General features: G+C 40.4%; 1 protein-coding gene and 1 long non-coding RNA gene across 3 annotated transcripts in view; one reads left to right on the plus strand and one right to left on the minus strand.

Moving 5' to 3' along the window:
• The window catches only part of fn1b (fibronectin 1b), a 111114-nt gene that overhangs the window by 23920 nt on the left and 70405 nt on the right, over positions 1-16789 (minus strand). For both annotated transcript variants that reach the window (XM_061887195.1, XM_061887194.1), the window contains 4 exons: positions 16330-16509; positions 16180-16269; positions 9997-10185; positions 2792-2881 (listed from right to left, as the gene is read on the minus strand). In XM_061887195.1, the coding sequence (XP_061743179.1) occupies positions 2792-2881; positions 9997-10185; positions 16180-16269; positions 16330-16509 (549 nt within the window). The remainder of the gene's footprint in view (positions 1-2791; positions 2882-9996; positions 10186-16179; positions 16270-16329; positions 16510-16789) is intronic.
• LOC133542924 (uncharacterized) overlaps positions 13379-16789 on the plus strand; it is a 3674-nt gene continuing 263 nt past the window's right edge. The window contains exons 1-2 of the long non-coding RNA XR_009804247.1: positions 13379-13642; positions 15564-16789. The exon at positions 15564-16789 is cut by the window's right edge and continues 263 nt beyond it. This is a non-coding gene — a long non-coding RNA (uncharacterized LOC133542924). The remainder of the gene's footprint in view (positions 13643-15563) is intronic.

A 16789-nucleotide genomic window follows, 5' to 3' on the forward strand; every position in this document is an offset into this window, starting at 1 on the left:
GAAGTCATTAGAAAGGAGATTAAAGACAATGCGTCCCAGCTACAACGGGGTTCTATTAACACTGACACGATTGTATATACGGCGGATACTGCCCTCCAAAATAATTTCTCTCGTTTTGAGGAAATAACATTAGAGGAATTGTTACAACGTGTAAATGGAATAAAACAGACAACATGTTTACTTGACCCTCTTCCTGGGAAACTGATCAAGGAGCTCTTTGTATTATTAGGTCCATCAGTGCTAAATATTATAAACTTATCACTCTCCTCGGGCACTGTTCCCCTAGCATTCAAAAAAGCAGTTATTCATCCTCTTCTTAAAAGACCTAACCTCGATCCTGACCTCATGGTAAATTACCGACCGGTGTCTCACCTTCCCTTTATTTCAAAAATCCTTGAAAAAATTGTTGCGGAGCAGTTAAATGAACACTTAGCGTCTAACAATCTATGTGAAACCTTTCAATCCGGTTTCAGGGCAAATCACTCCACGGAGACAGCCCTCGCAAAAATGACTAATGATCTATTGCTAACGATGGATTCTGATGCGTCATCTATGTTGCTGCTCCTCGATCTTAGCGCTGCTTTCGATACCGTCGATCATAATATTTTATTAGAGCGTATCAAAACACGAATTGGTATGTCAGACTTAACCCTGTCTTGGTTTAACTCTTATCTTACTGATAGGATGCAGTGTGTCTCCCATAACAATGTGACCTCGGACTACGTTAAGGTAACGTGTGGAGTTCCCCAGGGTTCGGTCCTTGGCCCTGCACTCTTCAGCATCTACATGCTGCCGCTAGGTGACATCATACGCAAATACGGTATTAGCTTTCACTGTTATGCTGATGACACCCAACTCTACATGCCCCTAAAGCTGACCAACACGCCGGATTGTAGTCAGCTGGAGGCGTGTCTTAATGAAATTAAACAATGGATGTCCGCTAACTTTTTGCAACTCAACGCCAAAAAAACGGAAATGCTGATTATCGGTCCTGCTAGACACCGAACTCTATTTAATAATACAACTCTAACATTTGACAACCAAACAATTAAACAAGGCGACACGGTAAAGAATCTGGGTATTATCTTCGACCCAACTCTCTCCTTTGAGGCACACATTAAAAGCGTTACTAAAACGGCCTTCTTTCATCTCCGTAACATCGCTAAAATTCGCTCCATTCTGTCCACTAAAGACGCTGAGATCATTATCCATGCGTTTGTTACGTCTCGCCTCGACTACTGTAACGTATTATTTTCGGGTCTCCCCATGTCTAGCATTAAAAGATTACAGTTGGTACAAAATGCGGCTGCTAGACTTTTGACAAGAACAAGAAAGTTTGATCACATTACGCCTGTACTGTATATACCTTTATATACATATATACATACATATATACCTGTACTGTATATACCTTTATATACATATATACATACATATATACCTATACTGGCTCACCTGCACTGGCTTCCTGTGCACTTAAGATGTGACTTTAAGGTTTTACTACTTACGTATAAAATACTACACGGTCTAGCTCCATCTTATCTTGCCGATTGTATTGTACCATATGTCCCGGCAAGAAATCTGCGTTCAAAGGACTCCGGCTTATTAGTGATTCCCAAAGCCCAAAAAAAGTCTGCGGGCTATAGAGCGTTTTCCGTTCGGGCTCCAGTACTCTGGAATACCCTCCCGGTAACAGTTCGCGATGCCACCTCAGTAGAAGCATTTAAGTCTCACCTTAAAACTCATTTGTATACTATAGCCTTTAAATAGACTCCCTTTTTAGACCAGTTGATCTGCCGTTTCTTTTCTTTTTCTTCTATGTCCCACTCTCCCGTGTGGAGGGGGTCCGGTCCGATCCGGTGGCCATGTACTGCTCGCCTGTGTATCGGCTGGGGACATCTCTGCGCTGCTGGTCCGCCTACGCTTGGGATGGTTTCCTGCTGGCTCCGCTGTGAACGGGACTCTCGCTGCTGTGTCTTGGATCCTCTTTGGACTGGACTCTCGCGACTGTGTTGTATCCATTGTGGATTGAACTTTCACAGTATCCTGTTAGATCCGCTCGACATCCATTGCTTTCCTCCTCTCTAAGGTTCTCATAGTCATTATTGTCACCGACGTCCCACTGGGTGTGAGTTTTCCTTGCCCCTATGTGGGCCTACCGAGGATGTCGTGGTGGTTTGTGCAGCCCTTTGAGACACTAGTGATTTAGGGCTATATAAGTAAACATTGATTGATTGATTGATCTATTTGATTAACCATTACTGTCATCTAGCCGCAATTAATCAAGATTAATTTCTATCTGCGATTAATCATATGCAATGTGTATCAGCGATTAATAATAATCAATGTCTATCTGTTATTAATCCTGATTAATGTCCATCTATCTGCAATTAATCATGATTGTCTCAGTGATTAATCATGATTTATGTACATTTGTCTGTGATTAATCAAAGTTACTCTCATCACGACGCTATTAATCAGGATGAACATCTATCTACGATTCATCTTGATTGTCTATCTGCGATTAATTATGATTACTGTACAACTGTGATTAGTCATTAATTGCAGATAAACAATAATCATGATTAATGTTTATCTGCGATTATTTTTTGATTGTCTTTCTATATCCGTGATTAATCAAGATTAATGTCTATCTGCGATTAATCATGACTATTATCCATGTATATATGATTAATCATGAATAATATCTGTGAATAATCATGATTAATCCCCATCTGCGATTCACGACATACCCATCTCTGATGTGTAAACATGGATGATGAATACTCACGAGTCCTGATTCTGCCCTCCAGAGGAGGACTTCTCTGCGTGTTCTGGATGGCCACAATCTTGATGATGTACTCAGTCGCGGGTTTCAAACCTGCCCACAGAGAGTCATGTGACACATACTTATTAACTAGACCTGCCCACAGAGTCATGTGACACATACTTATTAACTAGACCTGCCCACAGAGTCATGTGACACATACTTATTAACTAGACCTGCCCACAGTCATGTGACACGTACTTATTAACTAGACCTGCCCACAGAGTCATGTGACACATACTTATTAACTAGACCTGCCCACAGAGTCATGTGACACATACTTATTAACTAGACCTGCCCACAGTCATGTGACACATACTTATTAACTAGACCTGCCCACAGTCATGTGACACATACTTATTAACTAGACCTGCCCACAGAGTCATGTGACACATACTTATTAACTAGACCTGCCCACAGAGTCATGTGACACATACTTATTAACTAGACCTGCCCACAGAGTCATGTGACACATACTTATTAACTAGACCTGCCCACAGAGTCATGTGACACATACTTATTAACTAGACCTGCCCACAGAGTCATGTGACACATACTTATTAACTAGACCTGCCCAGTCATGTGACACATACTTATTAACTAGACCTGCCCACAGAGTCATGTGACACATACTTATTAACTAGACCTGCCCACAGTCATGTGACACATACTTATTAACTAGACCTGCCCACAGAGTCATGTGACACATACTTATTAACTAGACCTGCCCACAGTCATGTGACACATACTTATTAACTAGACCTGCCAACAGTCATGTGACACATACTTATTAACTAGACCTGCCCACAGAGTCATGTGACACATACTTATTAACTAGACCTGCCCACAGTCATGTGACACATACTTATTAACTAGACCTGCCCACAGAGTCATGTGACACATACTTATTAACTAGACCTGCCCACAGTCATGTGACACATACTTATTAACTAGACCTGCCCACAGAGAGTCATGTGACACATACTTATTAACTAGACCTGCCCACAGAGTCATGTGACACATACTTATTAACTAGACCTGCCCACAGTCATGTGACACATACTTATTAACTAGACCTGCCCACAGTCATGTGACACATACTTATTAACTAGACCTGCCCACAGAGAGTCATGTGACACATACTTATTAACTAGACCTGCCCACAGAGTCATGTGACACATACTTATTAACTAGACCTGCCCACAGAGTCATGTGACACGTACTTATTAACTAGACCTGCCCACAGAGTCATGTGACACATACTTATTAACTAGACCTGCCCACAGTCATGTGACACGTACTTATTAACTAGACCTGCCCACAGAGTCATGTGACACATACTTATTAACTAGACCTGCCCACAGAGTCATGTGACACATACTTATTAACTAGACCTGCCCACAGAGTCATGTGACACGTACTTATTAACTAGACCTGCCCACAGTCATGTGACACATACTTATTAACTAGACCTGCCCACAGAGTCATGTGACACGTACTTATTAACTAGACCTGCCCACAGTCATGTGACACATACTTATTAACTAGACCTGCCCACAGAGTCATGTGACACATACTTATTAACTAGACCTGCCCACAGTCATGTGACACATACTTATTAACTAGACCTGCCCACAGAGTCATGTGACACATACTTATTAACTAGACCTGCCCACAGTCATGTGACACATACTTATTAACTAGACCTGCCCACAGAGTCATGTGACACATACTTATTAACTAGACCTGCCCACAGTCATGTGACACATACTTATTAACTAGACCTGCCCACAGAGTCATGTGACACATACTTATTAACTAGACCTGCCCATAGAGTCATGTGACACATACTTATTAACTAGACCTGCCCACAGAGTCATGTGACACATACTTATTAACTAGACCTGCCCACAGTCATGTGACACATACTTATTAACTAGACCTGCCCACAGAGTCATGTGACACATACTTATTAACTAGACCTGCCCACAGTCATGTGACACATACTTATTAACTAGACCTGCCCACAGAGTCATGTGACACATACTTATTAACTAGACCTGCCCACAGAGTCATGTGACACATACTTATTAACTAGACCTGCCCACAGTCATGTGACACATACTTATTAACTAGACCTGCCCATAGAGTCATGTGACACATACTTATTAACTAGACCTGCCCACAGTCATGTGACACATACTTATTAACTAGACCTGCTCAGAGTCATGTGACACATACTTATTAACTAGACCTGCCCACAGAGTCATGTGACACATACTTATTAACTAGACCTGCTCAGAGTCATGTGACACATACTTATTAACTAGACCTGCCCACAGAGTCATGTGACACATACTTATTAACTAGACCTGCCCACAGTCATGTGACACATACTTATTAACTAGACCTGCCCACAGAGTCATGTGACACATACTTATTAACTAGACCTGCCCACAGAGTCATGTGACACATACTTATTAACTAGACCTGCCCACAGTCATGTGACACATACTTATTAACTAGACCTGCCCATAGAGTCATGTGACACATACTTATTAACTAGACCTGCCCACAGTCATGTGACACATACTTATTAACTAGACCTGCTCAGAGTCATGTGACACATACTTATTAACTAGACCTGCCCAGTCATGTGACACATACTTATTAACTAGACCTGCCCACAGAGTCATGTGACACATACTTATTAACTAGACCTGCCCACAGTCATGTGACACATACTTATTAACTAGACCTGCCCACAGAGAGTCATGTGACACATACTTATTAACTAGACCTGCCCACAGAGTCATGTGACACATACTTATTAACTAGACCTGCCCACAGTCATGTGACACATACTTATTAACTAGACCTGCCCACAGTCATGTGACACATACTTATTAACTAGACCTGCCCACAGAGAGTCATGTGACACATACTTATTAACTAGACCTGCCCACAGAGTCATGTGACACATACTTATTAACTAGACCTGCCCACAGAGTCATGTGACACGTACTTATTAACTAGACCTGCCCACAGAGTCATGTGACACATACTTATTAACTAGACCTGCCCACAGTCATGTGACACGTACTTATTAACTAGACCTGCCCACAGAGTCATGTGACACATACTTATTAACTAGACCTGCCCACAGAGTCATGTGACACATACTTATTAACTAGACCTGCCCACAGAGTCATGTGACACGTACTTATTAACTAGACCTGCCCACAGTCATGTGACACATACTTATTAACTAGACCTGCCCACAGAGTCATGTGACACGTACTTATTAACTAGACCTGCCCACAGTCATGTGACACATACTTATTAACTAGACCTGCCCACAGAGTCATGTGACACATACTTATTAACTAGACCTGCCCACAGTCATGTGACACATACTTATTAACTAGACCTGCCCACAGAGTCATGTGACACATACTTATTAACTAGACCTGCCCACAGTCATGTGACACATACTTATTAACTAGACCTGCCCACAGAGTCATGTGACACATACTTATTAACTAGACCTGCCCACAGTCATGTGACACATACTTATTAACTAGACCTGCCCACAGAGTCATGTGACACATACTTATTAACTAGACCTGCCCATAGAGTCATGTGACACATACTTATTAACTAGACCTGCCCACAGTCATGTGACACATACTTATTAACTAGACCTGCCCATAGAGTCATGTGACACATACTTATTAACTAGACCTGCCCACAGTCATGTGACACATACTTATTAACTAGACCTGCCCACAGTCATGTGACACATACTTATTAACTAGACCTGCCCACAGTCATGTGACACATACTTATTAACTAGACCTGCCCACAGAGAGTCATGTGACACGTACTTATTAACTAGACCTGCCCAGAGTCATGTGACACATACTTATTAACTAGACCTGCCCACAGAGAGTCATGTGACACATACTTATTAACTAGACCTGCCCAGAGTCATGTGACACATACTTATTAACTAGACCTGCCCACAGAGTCATGTGACACATACTTATTAACTAGACCTGCCCACAGTCATGTGACACATACTTATTAACTAGACCTGCCCACAGAGTCATGTGACACATACTTATTAACTAGACCTGCCCACAGAGTCATGTGACACATACTTAACTAGACCTGCCCACAGTCATGTGACACATACTTATTAACTAGACCTGCCCACAGAGTCATGTGACACATACTTATTAACTAGACCTGCCCACAGTCATGTGACACATACCTATTAACTAGACCTGCCCACAGAGAGTCATGTGACACATACTTATTAACTAGACCTGCCCACAGAGTCATGTGACACATACTTATTAACTAGACCTGCCCACAGTCATGTGACACATACTTATTAACTAGACCTGCCCACAGAGAGTCATGTGACACATACTTATTAACTAGACCTGCCCACAGAGTCATGTGACACATACTTATTAACTAGACCTGCCCACAGTCATGTGACACATACTTATTAACTAGACCTGCCCACAGAGTCATGTGACACATACTTATTAACTAGACCTGCCCACAGAGTCATGTGACACATACTTATTAACTAGACCTGCCCACAGAGTCATGTGACACATACTTATTAACTAGACCTGCCCACAGAGTCATGTGACACATACTTATTAACTAGACCTGCCCACAGTCATGTGACACATACTTATTAACTAGACCTGCCCACAGTCATGTGACACATACTTATTAACTAGACCTGCCCACAGAGAGTCATGTGACACATACTTATTAACTAGACCTGCCCACAGAGTCATGTGACACATACTTATTAACTAGACCTGCCCACAGAGTCATGTGACACGTACTTATTAACTAGACCTGCCCACAGAGTCATGTGACACATACTTATTAACTAGACCTGCCCACAGTCATGTGACACGTACTTATTAACTAGACCTGCCCACAGAGTCATGTGACACATACTTATTAACTAGACCTGCCCACAGAGTCATGTGACACGTACTTATTAACTAGACCTGCCCACAGAGTCATGTGACACATACTTATTAACTAGACCTGCCCACAGAGTCATGTGACACATACTTATTAACTAGACCTGCCCACAGTCATGTGACACATACTTATTAACTAGACCTGCCCACAGTCATGTGACACATACTTATTAACTAGACCTGCCCATAGAGTCATGTGACACATACTTATTAACTAGACCTGCCCACAGTCATGTGACACATACTTATTAACTAGACCTGCCCACAGAGTCATGTGACACATACTTATTAACTAGACCTGCCCACAGAGTCATGTGACACATACTTATTAACTAGACCTGCCCACAGAGTCATGTGACACATACTTATTAACTAGACCTGCCCACAGTCATGTGACACATACTTATTAACTAGACCTGCCCACAGAGTCATGTGACACATACTTATTAACTAGACCTGCCCATAGAGTCATGTGACACATACTTATTAACTAGACCTGCCCACAGTCATGTGACACATACTTATTAACTAGACCTGCCCATAGAGTCATGTGACACATACTTATTAACTAGACCTGCCCACAGTCATGTGACACATACTTATTAACTAGACCTGCCCACAGTCATGTGACACGTACTTATTAACTAGACCTGCTCAGAGTCATGTGACACGTACTTATTAACTAGACCTGCCCACAGTCATGTGACACATACTTATTAACTAGACCTGCCCACAGAGAGTCATGTGACACGTACTTATTAACTAGACCTGCCCACAGAGTCATGTGACACATACTTATTAACTAGACCTGCCCACAGTCATGTGACACATACTTATTAACTAGACCTGCCCACAGTCATGTGACACATACTTATTAACTAGACCTGCCCACAGTCATGTGACACATACTTATTAACTAGACCTGCCCAGAGTCATGTGACACATACTTATTAACTAGACCTGCCCACAGTCATGTGACACATACTTATTAACTAGACCTGCCCAGAGTCATGTGACACATACTTATTAACTAGACCTGCCCACAGTCATGTGACACATACTTATTAACTAGACCTGCCCACAGAGTCATGTGACACATACTTATTAACTAGACCTGCCCACAGTCATGTGACACATACTTATTAACTAGACCTGCCCACAGAGTCATGTGACACATACTTATTAACTAGACCTGCCCACAGTCATGTGACACATACTTATTAACTAGACCTGCCCACAGAGTCATGTGACACATACTTATTAACTAGACCTGCCCACAGTCATGTGACACATACTTATTAACTAGACCTGCCCACAGAGTCATGTGACACATACTTATTAACTAGACCTGCCCACAGAGTCATGTGACACATACTTATTAACTAGACCTGCCCACAGTCATGTGACACATACTTATTAACTAGACCTGCCCATAGAGTCATGTGACACATACTTATTAACTAGACCTGCCCACAGTCATGTGACACATACTTATTAACTAGACCTGCCCACAGTCATGTGACACATACTTATTAACTAGACCTGCCCACAGTCATGTGACACATACTTATTAACTAGACCTGCTCAGAGTCATGTGACACATACTTATTAACTAGACCTGCCCACAGAGTCATGTGACACATACTTATTAACTAGACCTGCTCAGAGTCATGTGACACATACTTATTAACTAGACCTGCCCACAGAGTCATGTGACACATACTTATTAACTAGACCTGCCCACAGTCATGTGACACATACTTATTAACTAGACCTGCCCACAGAGTCATGTGACACATACTTATTAACTAGACCTGCCCACAGAGTCATGTGACACATACTTATTAACTAGACCTGCCCACAGTCATGTGACACATACTTATTAACTAGACCTGCCCATAGAGTCATGTGACACATACTTATTAACTAGACCTGCCCACAGTCATGTGACACGTACTTATTAACTAGACCTGCCCACAGAGTCATGTGACACATACTTATTAACTAGACCTGCCCACAGAGTCATGTGACACATACTTATTAACTAGACCTGCCCACAGAGAGTCATGTGACACATACTTATTAACTAGACCTGCCCACAGTCATGTGACACCTACTAACTAGCTACACAAGTCCAAACAAACATACCAGAAATGGTGGCGTAGTTCTGGCCGGCGTGGGGGCGGGGCTTCAGCTCCCTGGGCGTGGCCCTGGGCTCTGAGTAGGTGACGTAGTAGCCCGTGATGGGCGTGGCAGGAGGCTGCCAGGTGAAGGAGATGTCGGTGGGAGTCAAAGATGTCCCCTGGAACTCGGTGGGAGCTTGGACTGCTGGTTTAGCTGCAGGGGAAACATTTGCTGACTGGTTGATGGTTCCATTCCCCTTTCAAAACCTCCTCTTCCGTAACCCAAGTCCCATGATTGAGAGTTGATAGTCGACAAACTCAAACTATCAGCTCACTTTCCAGCGCGACTATTACTCAGGGGTGTCCAGACTTTTTCCTCTGAGGGTCACACACTGAAAAATTAAATCATGCGGGGCCATTTTCATTTTCTTCCTTTTCAAAAACAATACAAAATGTTTTTTACCTTTCGATCTCCCACCTAGTTTGGTCCTCGGGACACAGAAGGGTCTCACTCATAAAAGTGTTAAAAATAAGTCTAATATACATTTTTTTAATTCAACACTTAACTTCATTTCTGTCGGTTTTATATACATACATATATGTATATATGTGTTGGCCCTGCGATGAGGTGGCGACTTGTCCAGGGTGTACCCCGCCTTCCGCCCGATTGTAGCTGAGATAGGCGCCAGCGCCTCCCGAGACCCCGAAAGGGAATAAGCGGTAGAAAATGGATGGATATATATATATATATATATATATATATATATATATATGTGTGTGTGTGTGTGTGTGTGTTATGCCCTTTGTCAAAACCCAGTTTTATTGCAAAAACACAAAATATAAAATAATTTTCCTACCAAAAATATTTTAAAGTGGAACATTTGATTTGAGATGAAGCGTACATATGTCAATAACTTATAACAAAATGTTTTAATTCATTATTATTTGTTTGAGGGATTAATTTGTTTTAATAAAATCTCACTGAGATTCCTAGGGACCCAAAAAGGTCCCCGCTCATCAAAGTGTTCAAAATAAGTCTCTCTTTTTTTTTATTTTTTACTTTCAATACTTTCGATCAACTTCAGTTCTATCTGTCGATTAAAAGTTATTATGTTTGTTTTAAGCCCTTTTTGGTACAAAAAAATATTGTTTTTAAGATAGCAAACACAAAATATGCAATATTTTCCCCAAAAGATATTTCAAAGTGGAATTTTTGATTTGAAGTAAAGCTTAAATATGTAAATAATATATAACACAATTTTTTCATTCATTATTATTTTTTGAGCAATAACATTTTTTAATAAAATCTCACTGAGATTCTTGGTGATCCAAAAGGGTCCCACTCATAAAAGTGTTCAACATAAGTATTTTTTATTAATTTAATTTCATTTTTTAAACTTTCAACACTTAAGTCTCTAGATCAACTTCAACATCTGTCAAGTAAAAGTTTTTATGTTTGTTTTATGCCCTTTTTAAAAGGTACAATTGTTTTGCAGATAGCAAACAAAAAACATGCAATATTTTCCCTCAAAGTATTTAAAAGTGGAATTTTTGATTGGAGCTATTTAAGGTCATTTAATATTCTATGTAATATTTTGGGGGAAAATATTGCATATTTTGGGTATTTCTTTGACAAAAAGGACAGTAAACAAACCAAAAAAAAAAACCTACGAAAAATCTTAATCGACAAATAGATCTTAAAGTTCATGTAGAGATTTAAGTGTTGAAAGTAAAAAAGTAACATACGACTCCTTTTTAACACTTTTGGATCTCTGAGAATTTTAGTGGGATTTTTTTTTCTTAAAAACTGTCATTGCGCGAAAAATAATATTGAATTCAAATCAATGTTGTTATGACTTATTGACATATTTAAGGTCATTCATTATTTTTATTTAATATTTTGTGGGATAATCTTGCCTATTTTTTGTGTTTCTTTGGCAAAAAGGGGATAAAACAAACCAAAAAAATGATAATCAACAAATTTGATTTACGATTTGTAAAGTTAATGTAGAGATTTATGTGTTGAAAGTAAAAACTAATAAATGTATGACTTCTTTTTAACACTTGGATCTCTGAATTTTAGTGTTTTGTTTGTGTCTTTAAAACTGTCATTATTCAAAATATAATAATGTTCTCATACATTACTGACATATCGAAGGATCCATTTATTTCACATCAAATATTACACTTTTGCAGGGAAATACTGCATATTTTGTGTTTTTGCCATAAAAAAATAAAAAAAATCTTTAAGAAAAAGGACAGAAAACTTCCATCCATTGCTTTTCTACTGCTTGTCCCTCTCGTGTGGGCTGGAGCCTTTCCCAGCTGCACTTGTGTAGCCATAACACACAAAAAAACCCAATAAAATAAACTTTATGTCTTCAAATAGATCTGAAGTTAGTCTTAGGTGTTGGAAAAAAATTAAATAATATATGATTTATTTTTTTACATTTTTATGACTCAGACACTTCCGGGTCCTCAAGACTAAACTTGAGGGGACCGCTTTAGGTTAAAAAAAAAAATCTAAATATTGTATTGTTTTGGAGAATGGAAAATATCAAAATGGCTCCGCATGATTTCATTTTTCAGTCCTCTGTGGAAAAAGTTAGGACACCCCTGTTGTAACATGCTCATACTAAATTAAAACACATAAACTCTTGTATTTGTTACCTTCTTGAGACCTGAGACCTTTAGGACCACCCTTTCTAGATAGATAAAGATTTGTATTTACAGCATTAACATATACATACTATGTAAATATAAAAAATATAAGCATTTAGTAATAATTGTTTTGTTTGTAATTGATTTTTAATCTTCATTATTTACTTCACATTATTACAATATGTCTCTATATACATATTTATTTATTTGTTTAAATTAATTTTGGCCAAAGGTGGCGCATTTCAATTCCTTACACATGTTGGCCAGAGGGGGAGCACTTCACATTTTTACGCACACTAGTTATTTCATATGTTGACCAGAAAGGGAGCACTTTTAAAAGCGACACACAGTCAATTAGAAAAATCCCTCATGTTGATAGATGTCACCACAAATGAGACATTGTCTATTAGATGCAATTTCATTGGGACTATGATTTACCGTATTTTCCGGACTATAAGTAGCAGTTTTTTTCATAGTTTGGCCGGCGGTGCGACTTATACTCCGGAGCGACTTATGTGTGAAATTATTAACACATTACCGCAAAATATCAAATAATACTATTTATCCCATTCACGTAAGTGACTAGTATTAGCAATCGTCACACACACGTCAACCAATGAAGATTTGGCGGAGGCGGGTCATGGCAGAAGTGCAATGTGGGGAAAAAAGATGCTACCTGCTACTACTTCCATCATTTCAACATTGGCGCTAAATTATAAAAAGTGAGAAGGACTGAAGAAAAATGGCACAAAAAGCCATGCAACTTTTCTGGATGTCATTGGATGGATGGACAAGGCACGGGCTTCAGTGACAAACCAAACCATCCTGTCCGGATTCAGAAAGGCTGGGATAATTGGAACTGCAACTGACGATGACTAAGACGTAAGCGGCGTACCGATAGAAGAGGAAGCGGCGCATTGTCTACCTTTGGAGTTGGCAGAGTTGTTCAAAAGCGACACAGAGGAAGAAGATTTCATGGGATTTATGGATTAGGAGTGACAGATAGTTTGGTAAAGGTATAGCATGTTCTATATGTTATAGTTATTTGAATGACTCTTACCATAATATGTTAGGTTAACATAGCAGTTGGTTGTTTATGCCTCATATAACCTACACTTATTCAGCCTGTTGTTCACTGTTCTTTATTTATTTTAAATTGCCTTTCAAATCTCTATTCTTGCTGTTGGATTTTATCTAATAAATTTCCCCCAAAAATGCGACTCATACTCCAGTGCGACTTACGTTTGTTGTTTCCCTTCTTTATTATGTATTTTCGGCAAGTGCAACTTATACTCCAGTGCGACTTATATATGTTTTTTTCCATCTTTATTATGCATTCTTGGCAGGTGCGACTTATATTCCAGAGCGAGTTATATATGTTTTTTTCCTTCTTTATTATGCATTTTCGGCAGGTGCGACTTATATTCCAGAGCGACTTATATATGTTTTTCCCTTCTTTGTTATGCATTTTCGGCAGGTGCGACTTATACTCCAGAGCGACTTATATATGTTTTTTCCTTCTTTATTATGCATTTTCGGCAGGTGCGACTTATATTCCAGAGCGACTTCTATGTGTTTTTTTCCTTCTTCATTATGCATTTTCGGCGGGTGCGACTTATACTCCAGAGCGACTTATATATGTTTTTTTCCTTCTTTATTATGCATTTCCGGCAGGTGCGACTTATATTCCAGAGCGACTTATATATGTTTTTTTCCTTCTTCATTATGCATTTTCGGCAGGTGCGACTTATATATGTTTTTTCCCTTCTTTATTATGCATTTTCGGCAGGTGCGACTTATACTCCAGAGCGACTTATATATGTTTTTTTCCTTCTTTATTATGCATTTTCGGCAGGTGCGACTTATACTCCAGTGCGACTTATATATGTTTTTGTTTTGTTTTTTCATCTTTTTTGTGCATTCTTGGCAGGTGCGACTTATACTCCAGAGTGACTTATTTTTATATGTTTTTTTCCTTCTTTATTATGCATTTTCGGCAGGTGCGACTTATACTCCAGAGCGACTTATTCCGTATATGTTTTTCCCCTTCTTTATTATGCGTTTTCGGCAGGTGCGACTTATATTCCAGAGCGACTTATATGTTTTTTCCCTTCTTTATTATGCATTTTCGGCAGGTGCGACTTATACTCCAAAGCGACTTATAGATGTTTTTTCCCTTCTTTATTAAGCATTTTCGGCAGGTGCGACTTATATTCCAAAGCGACTTATATATGTTTTTTCCCTTCTTTATTATGCATTTTCGGCAGGTGCGACTTATACTCCAGAGCGACTTATATATGTTTTTCCCTTCTTTGTTATGCATTTTCGACTTATATTTTTTTTCGCTTCTTTATTATGCATTTTCGGCAGGTGCGGCTTATACTCCAGAGCGACTTGTGTATGTTTTTTTCCTTCTTTATTATGCGTTTTTGGCAGGTGCGACTTATACTCCAGAGCGACTTATATATGTTTTTCCCTTCTTTATTATGCATTTTTGGCAGGTGCGACTTATATATGTTTTTTCCTTCTTTATTATGCGTTTTCGGCAGGTGCGACTTATACTCCAGAGCGCCTTATACTGTATATGTTTTTCCCCTTTTTTATTATGGGGCGGCATGGCTCGTTTGGTAGAGTGGCCGTGCCAGCAACTTGAGGGTTGCAGGTTCGATTCCCGCCTCCGCCATCCTAGTCACTGCCGTTGTGTCCTTGGGCAAGGCACTTTACCCACCTGCTCCCAGTGCCACACACACTGGTTTAAATGTAACTTAGATATTGGGTTTCACTATGTAAAGCGCTTTGAGTCACTAGAGAAAAGCGCTATATAAATATAATTCACTTCACTAATTCACTATTATGCATTTTTGGCAGGTGTGACTTATACTCCAGTGCGACTAATATATGTTTTTTTCCTTCTTTATTGTGCATTTTCAGCAGGTGCAACTTCCATCCATCCATTTTCTACCGCTTATTCCCTTTTGGGGTCGCGGGGGGCGCTGGCGCCTATCTCAGCTACAATCGGGCGGAAGGCGGGGTACACCCTGGACAAGTCGCCACCTCATCACAGGGCCAACACAGATAGACAGACAACATTCACACACTAGGGCCAATTTAGTGTTGCCAATCAACCTATCCCCAGGTGCATGTCTTTGGAAGTGGGAAGAAGCCGGAGTACCCGGAGGGAACCCACGCATTCACGGGGAGAACATGCAAACTCCACACAGAAAGATCCCGAGCCTGGATTTGAACCCAGGACTGCAGGAACTTCGTATTGTGAGGCAGACGCACTAACCCCTCTGCCACCGTGAAGCCCCGCTGCAACTTATACTCCGAAAAATACGGTATATCATCACTTGTTCACACCTCCTCATATGGAAGATACTTTTCTTTCTTCATGTCTCAAGAAGGGTAGAAAGACAAAAACACAAACACTAACTTGTTCACCAGTCCTCATATGGAATGTACTTTTCCTTGTTTCTGTCCCAAGAAGGGAAGCAATACAAAAACACACACACACACACACACACACACACGCACACATGCAGGGTACCTGTCTGAACAGTAAGAGGCACAGGTGCGCTCCTGGTGTCGCCGTTGAGCGAGTACAGGTGAACAGAGTAGATGGTGCCTGGCTGCAGTCCTTTAAGAAGACATGAGAGTTATCAAGGTGATGAAGATGCTCGTTGCCATGGAGACCTACCTGAGACCGTGTAGGTGTAAACGTCCGCCGGGACGGTCTTGACGATGGTGGGACGTGAGCCGGGGGTGGGCGTGGCTTCAATCAGGAAGCCCGTCAGCGTTTCCCCCTTGGAGCGCCAGTTGAGGGTGAAAGAGTCGTCCTTCACCTCGACGATGCGCACGCGGCGAGGCGGACTTATGTCTGCAGGAAATAATAATGATGATGTCCCTTTAAATAGTCCTACTATGATCTTCATTCCAGGTAATAGTAGGCACCTGCAGGCTTTTTCCTGTCGTTGTTGCATCTAAACTGTCTTGAATTATTGGCAGCTTTTTCAGAAAGTCGCGGCAAAATTTTATGACGTGTTTATTTTTTTTTTCAAGATCATTGAATCAACTTGTGATTTTATGAGTTTGTTATCAATGATTAACCCCAAAAAAGACATGACACCAATGAAGCCTTTCATTTTGCACACAGACAC

This window comes from Nerophis ophidion, linkage group LG25, assembly GCF_033978795.1.
Source record: "Nerophis ophidion isolate RoL-2023_Sa linkage group LG25, RoL_Noph_v1.0, whole genome shotgun sequence".
Taxonomy (NCBI): Eukaryota; Metazoa; Chordata; class Actinopteri; order Syngnathiformes; family Syngnathidae; genus Nerophis; species Nerophis ophidion.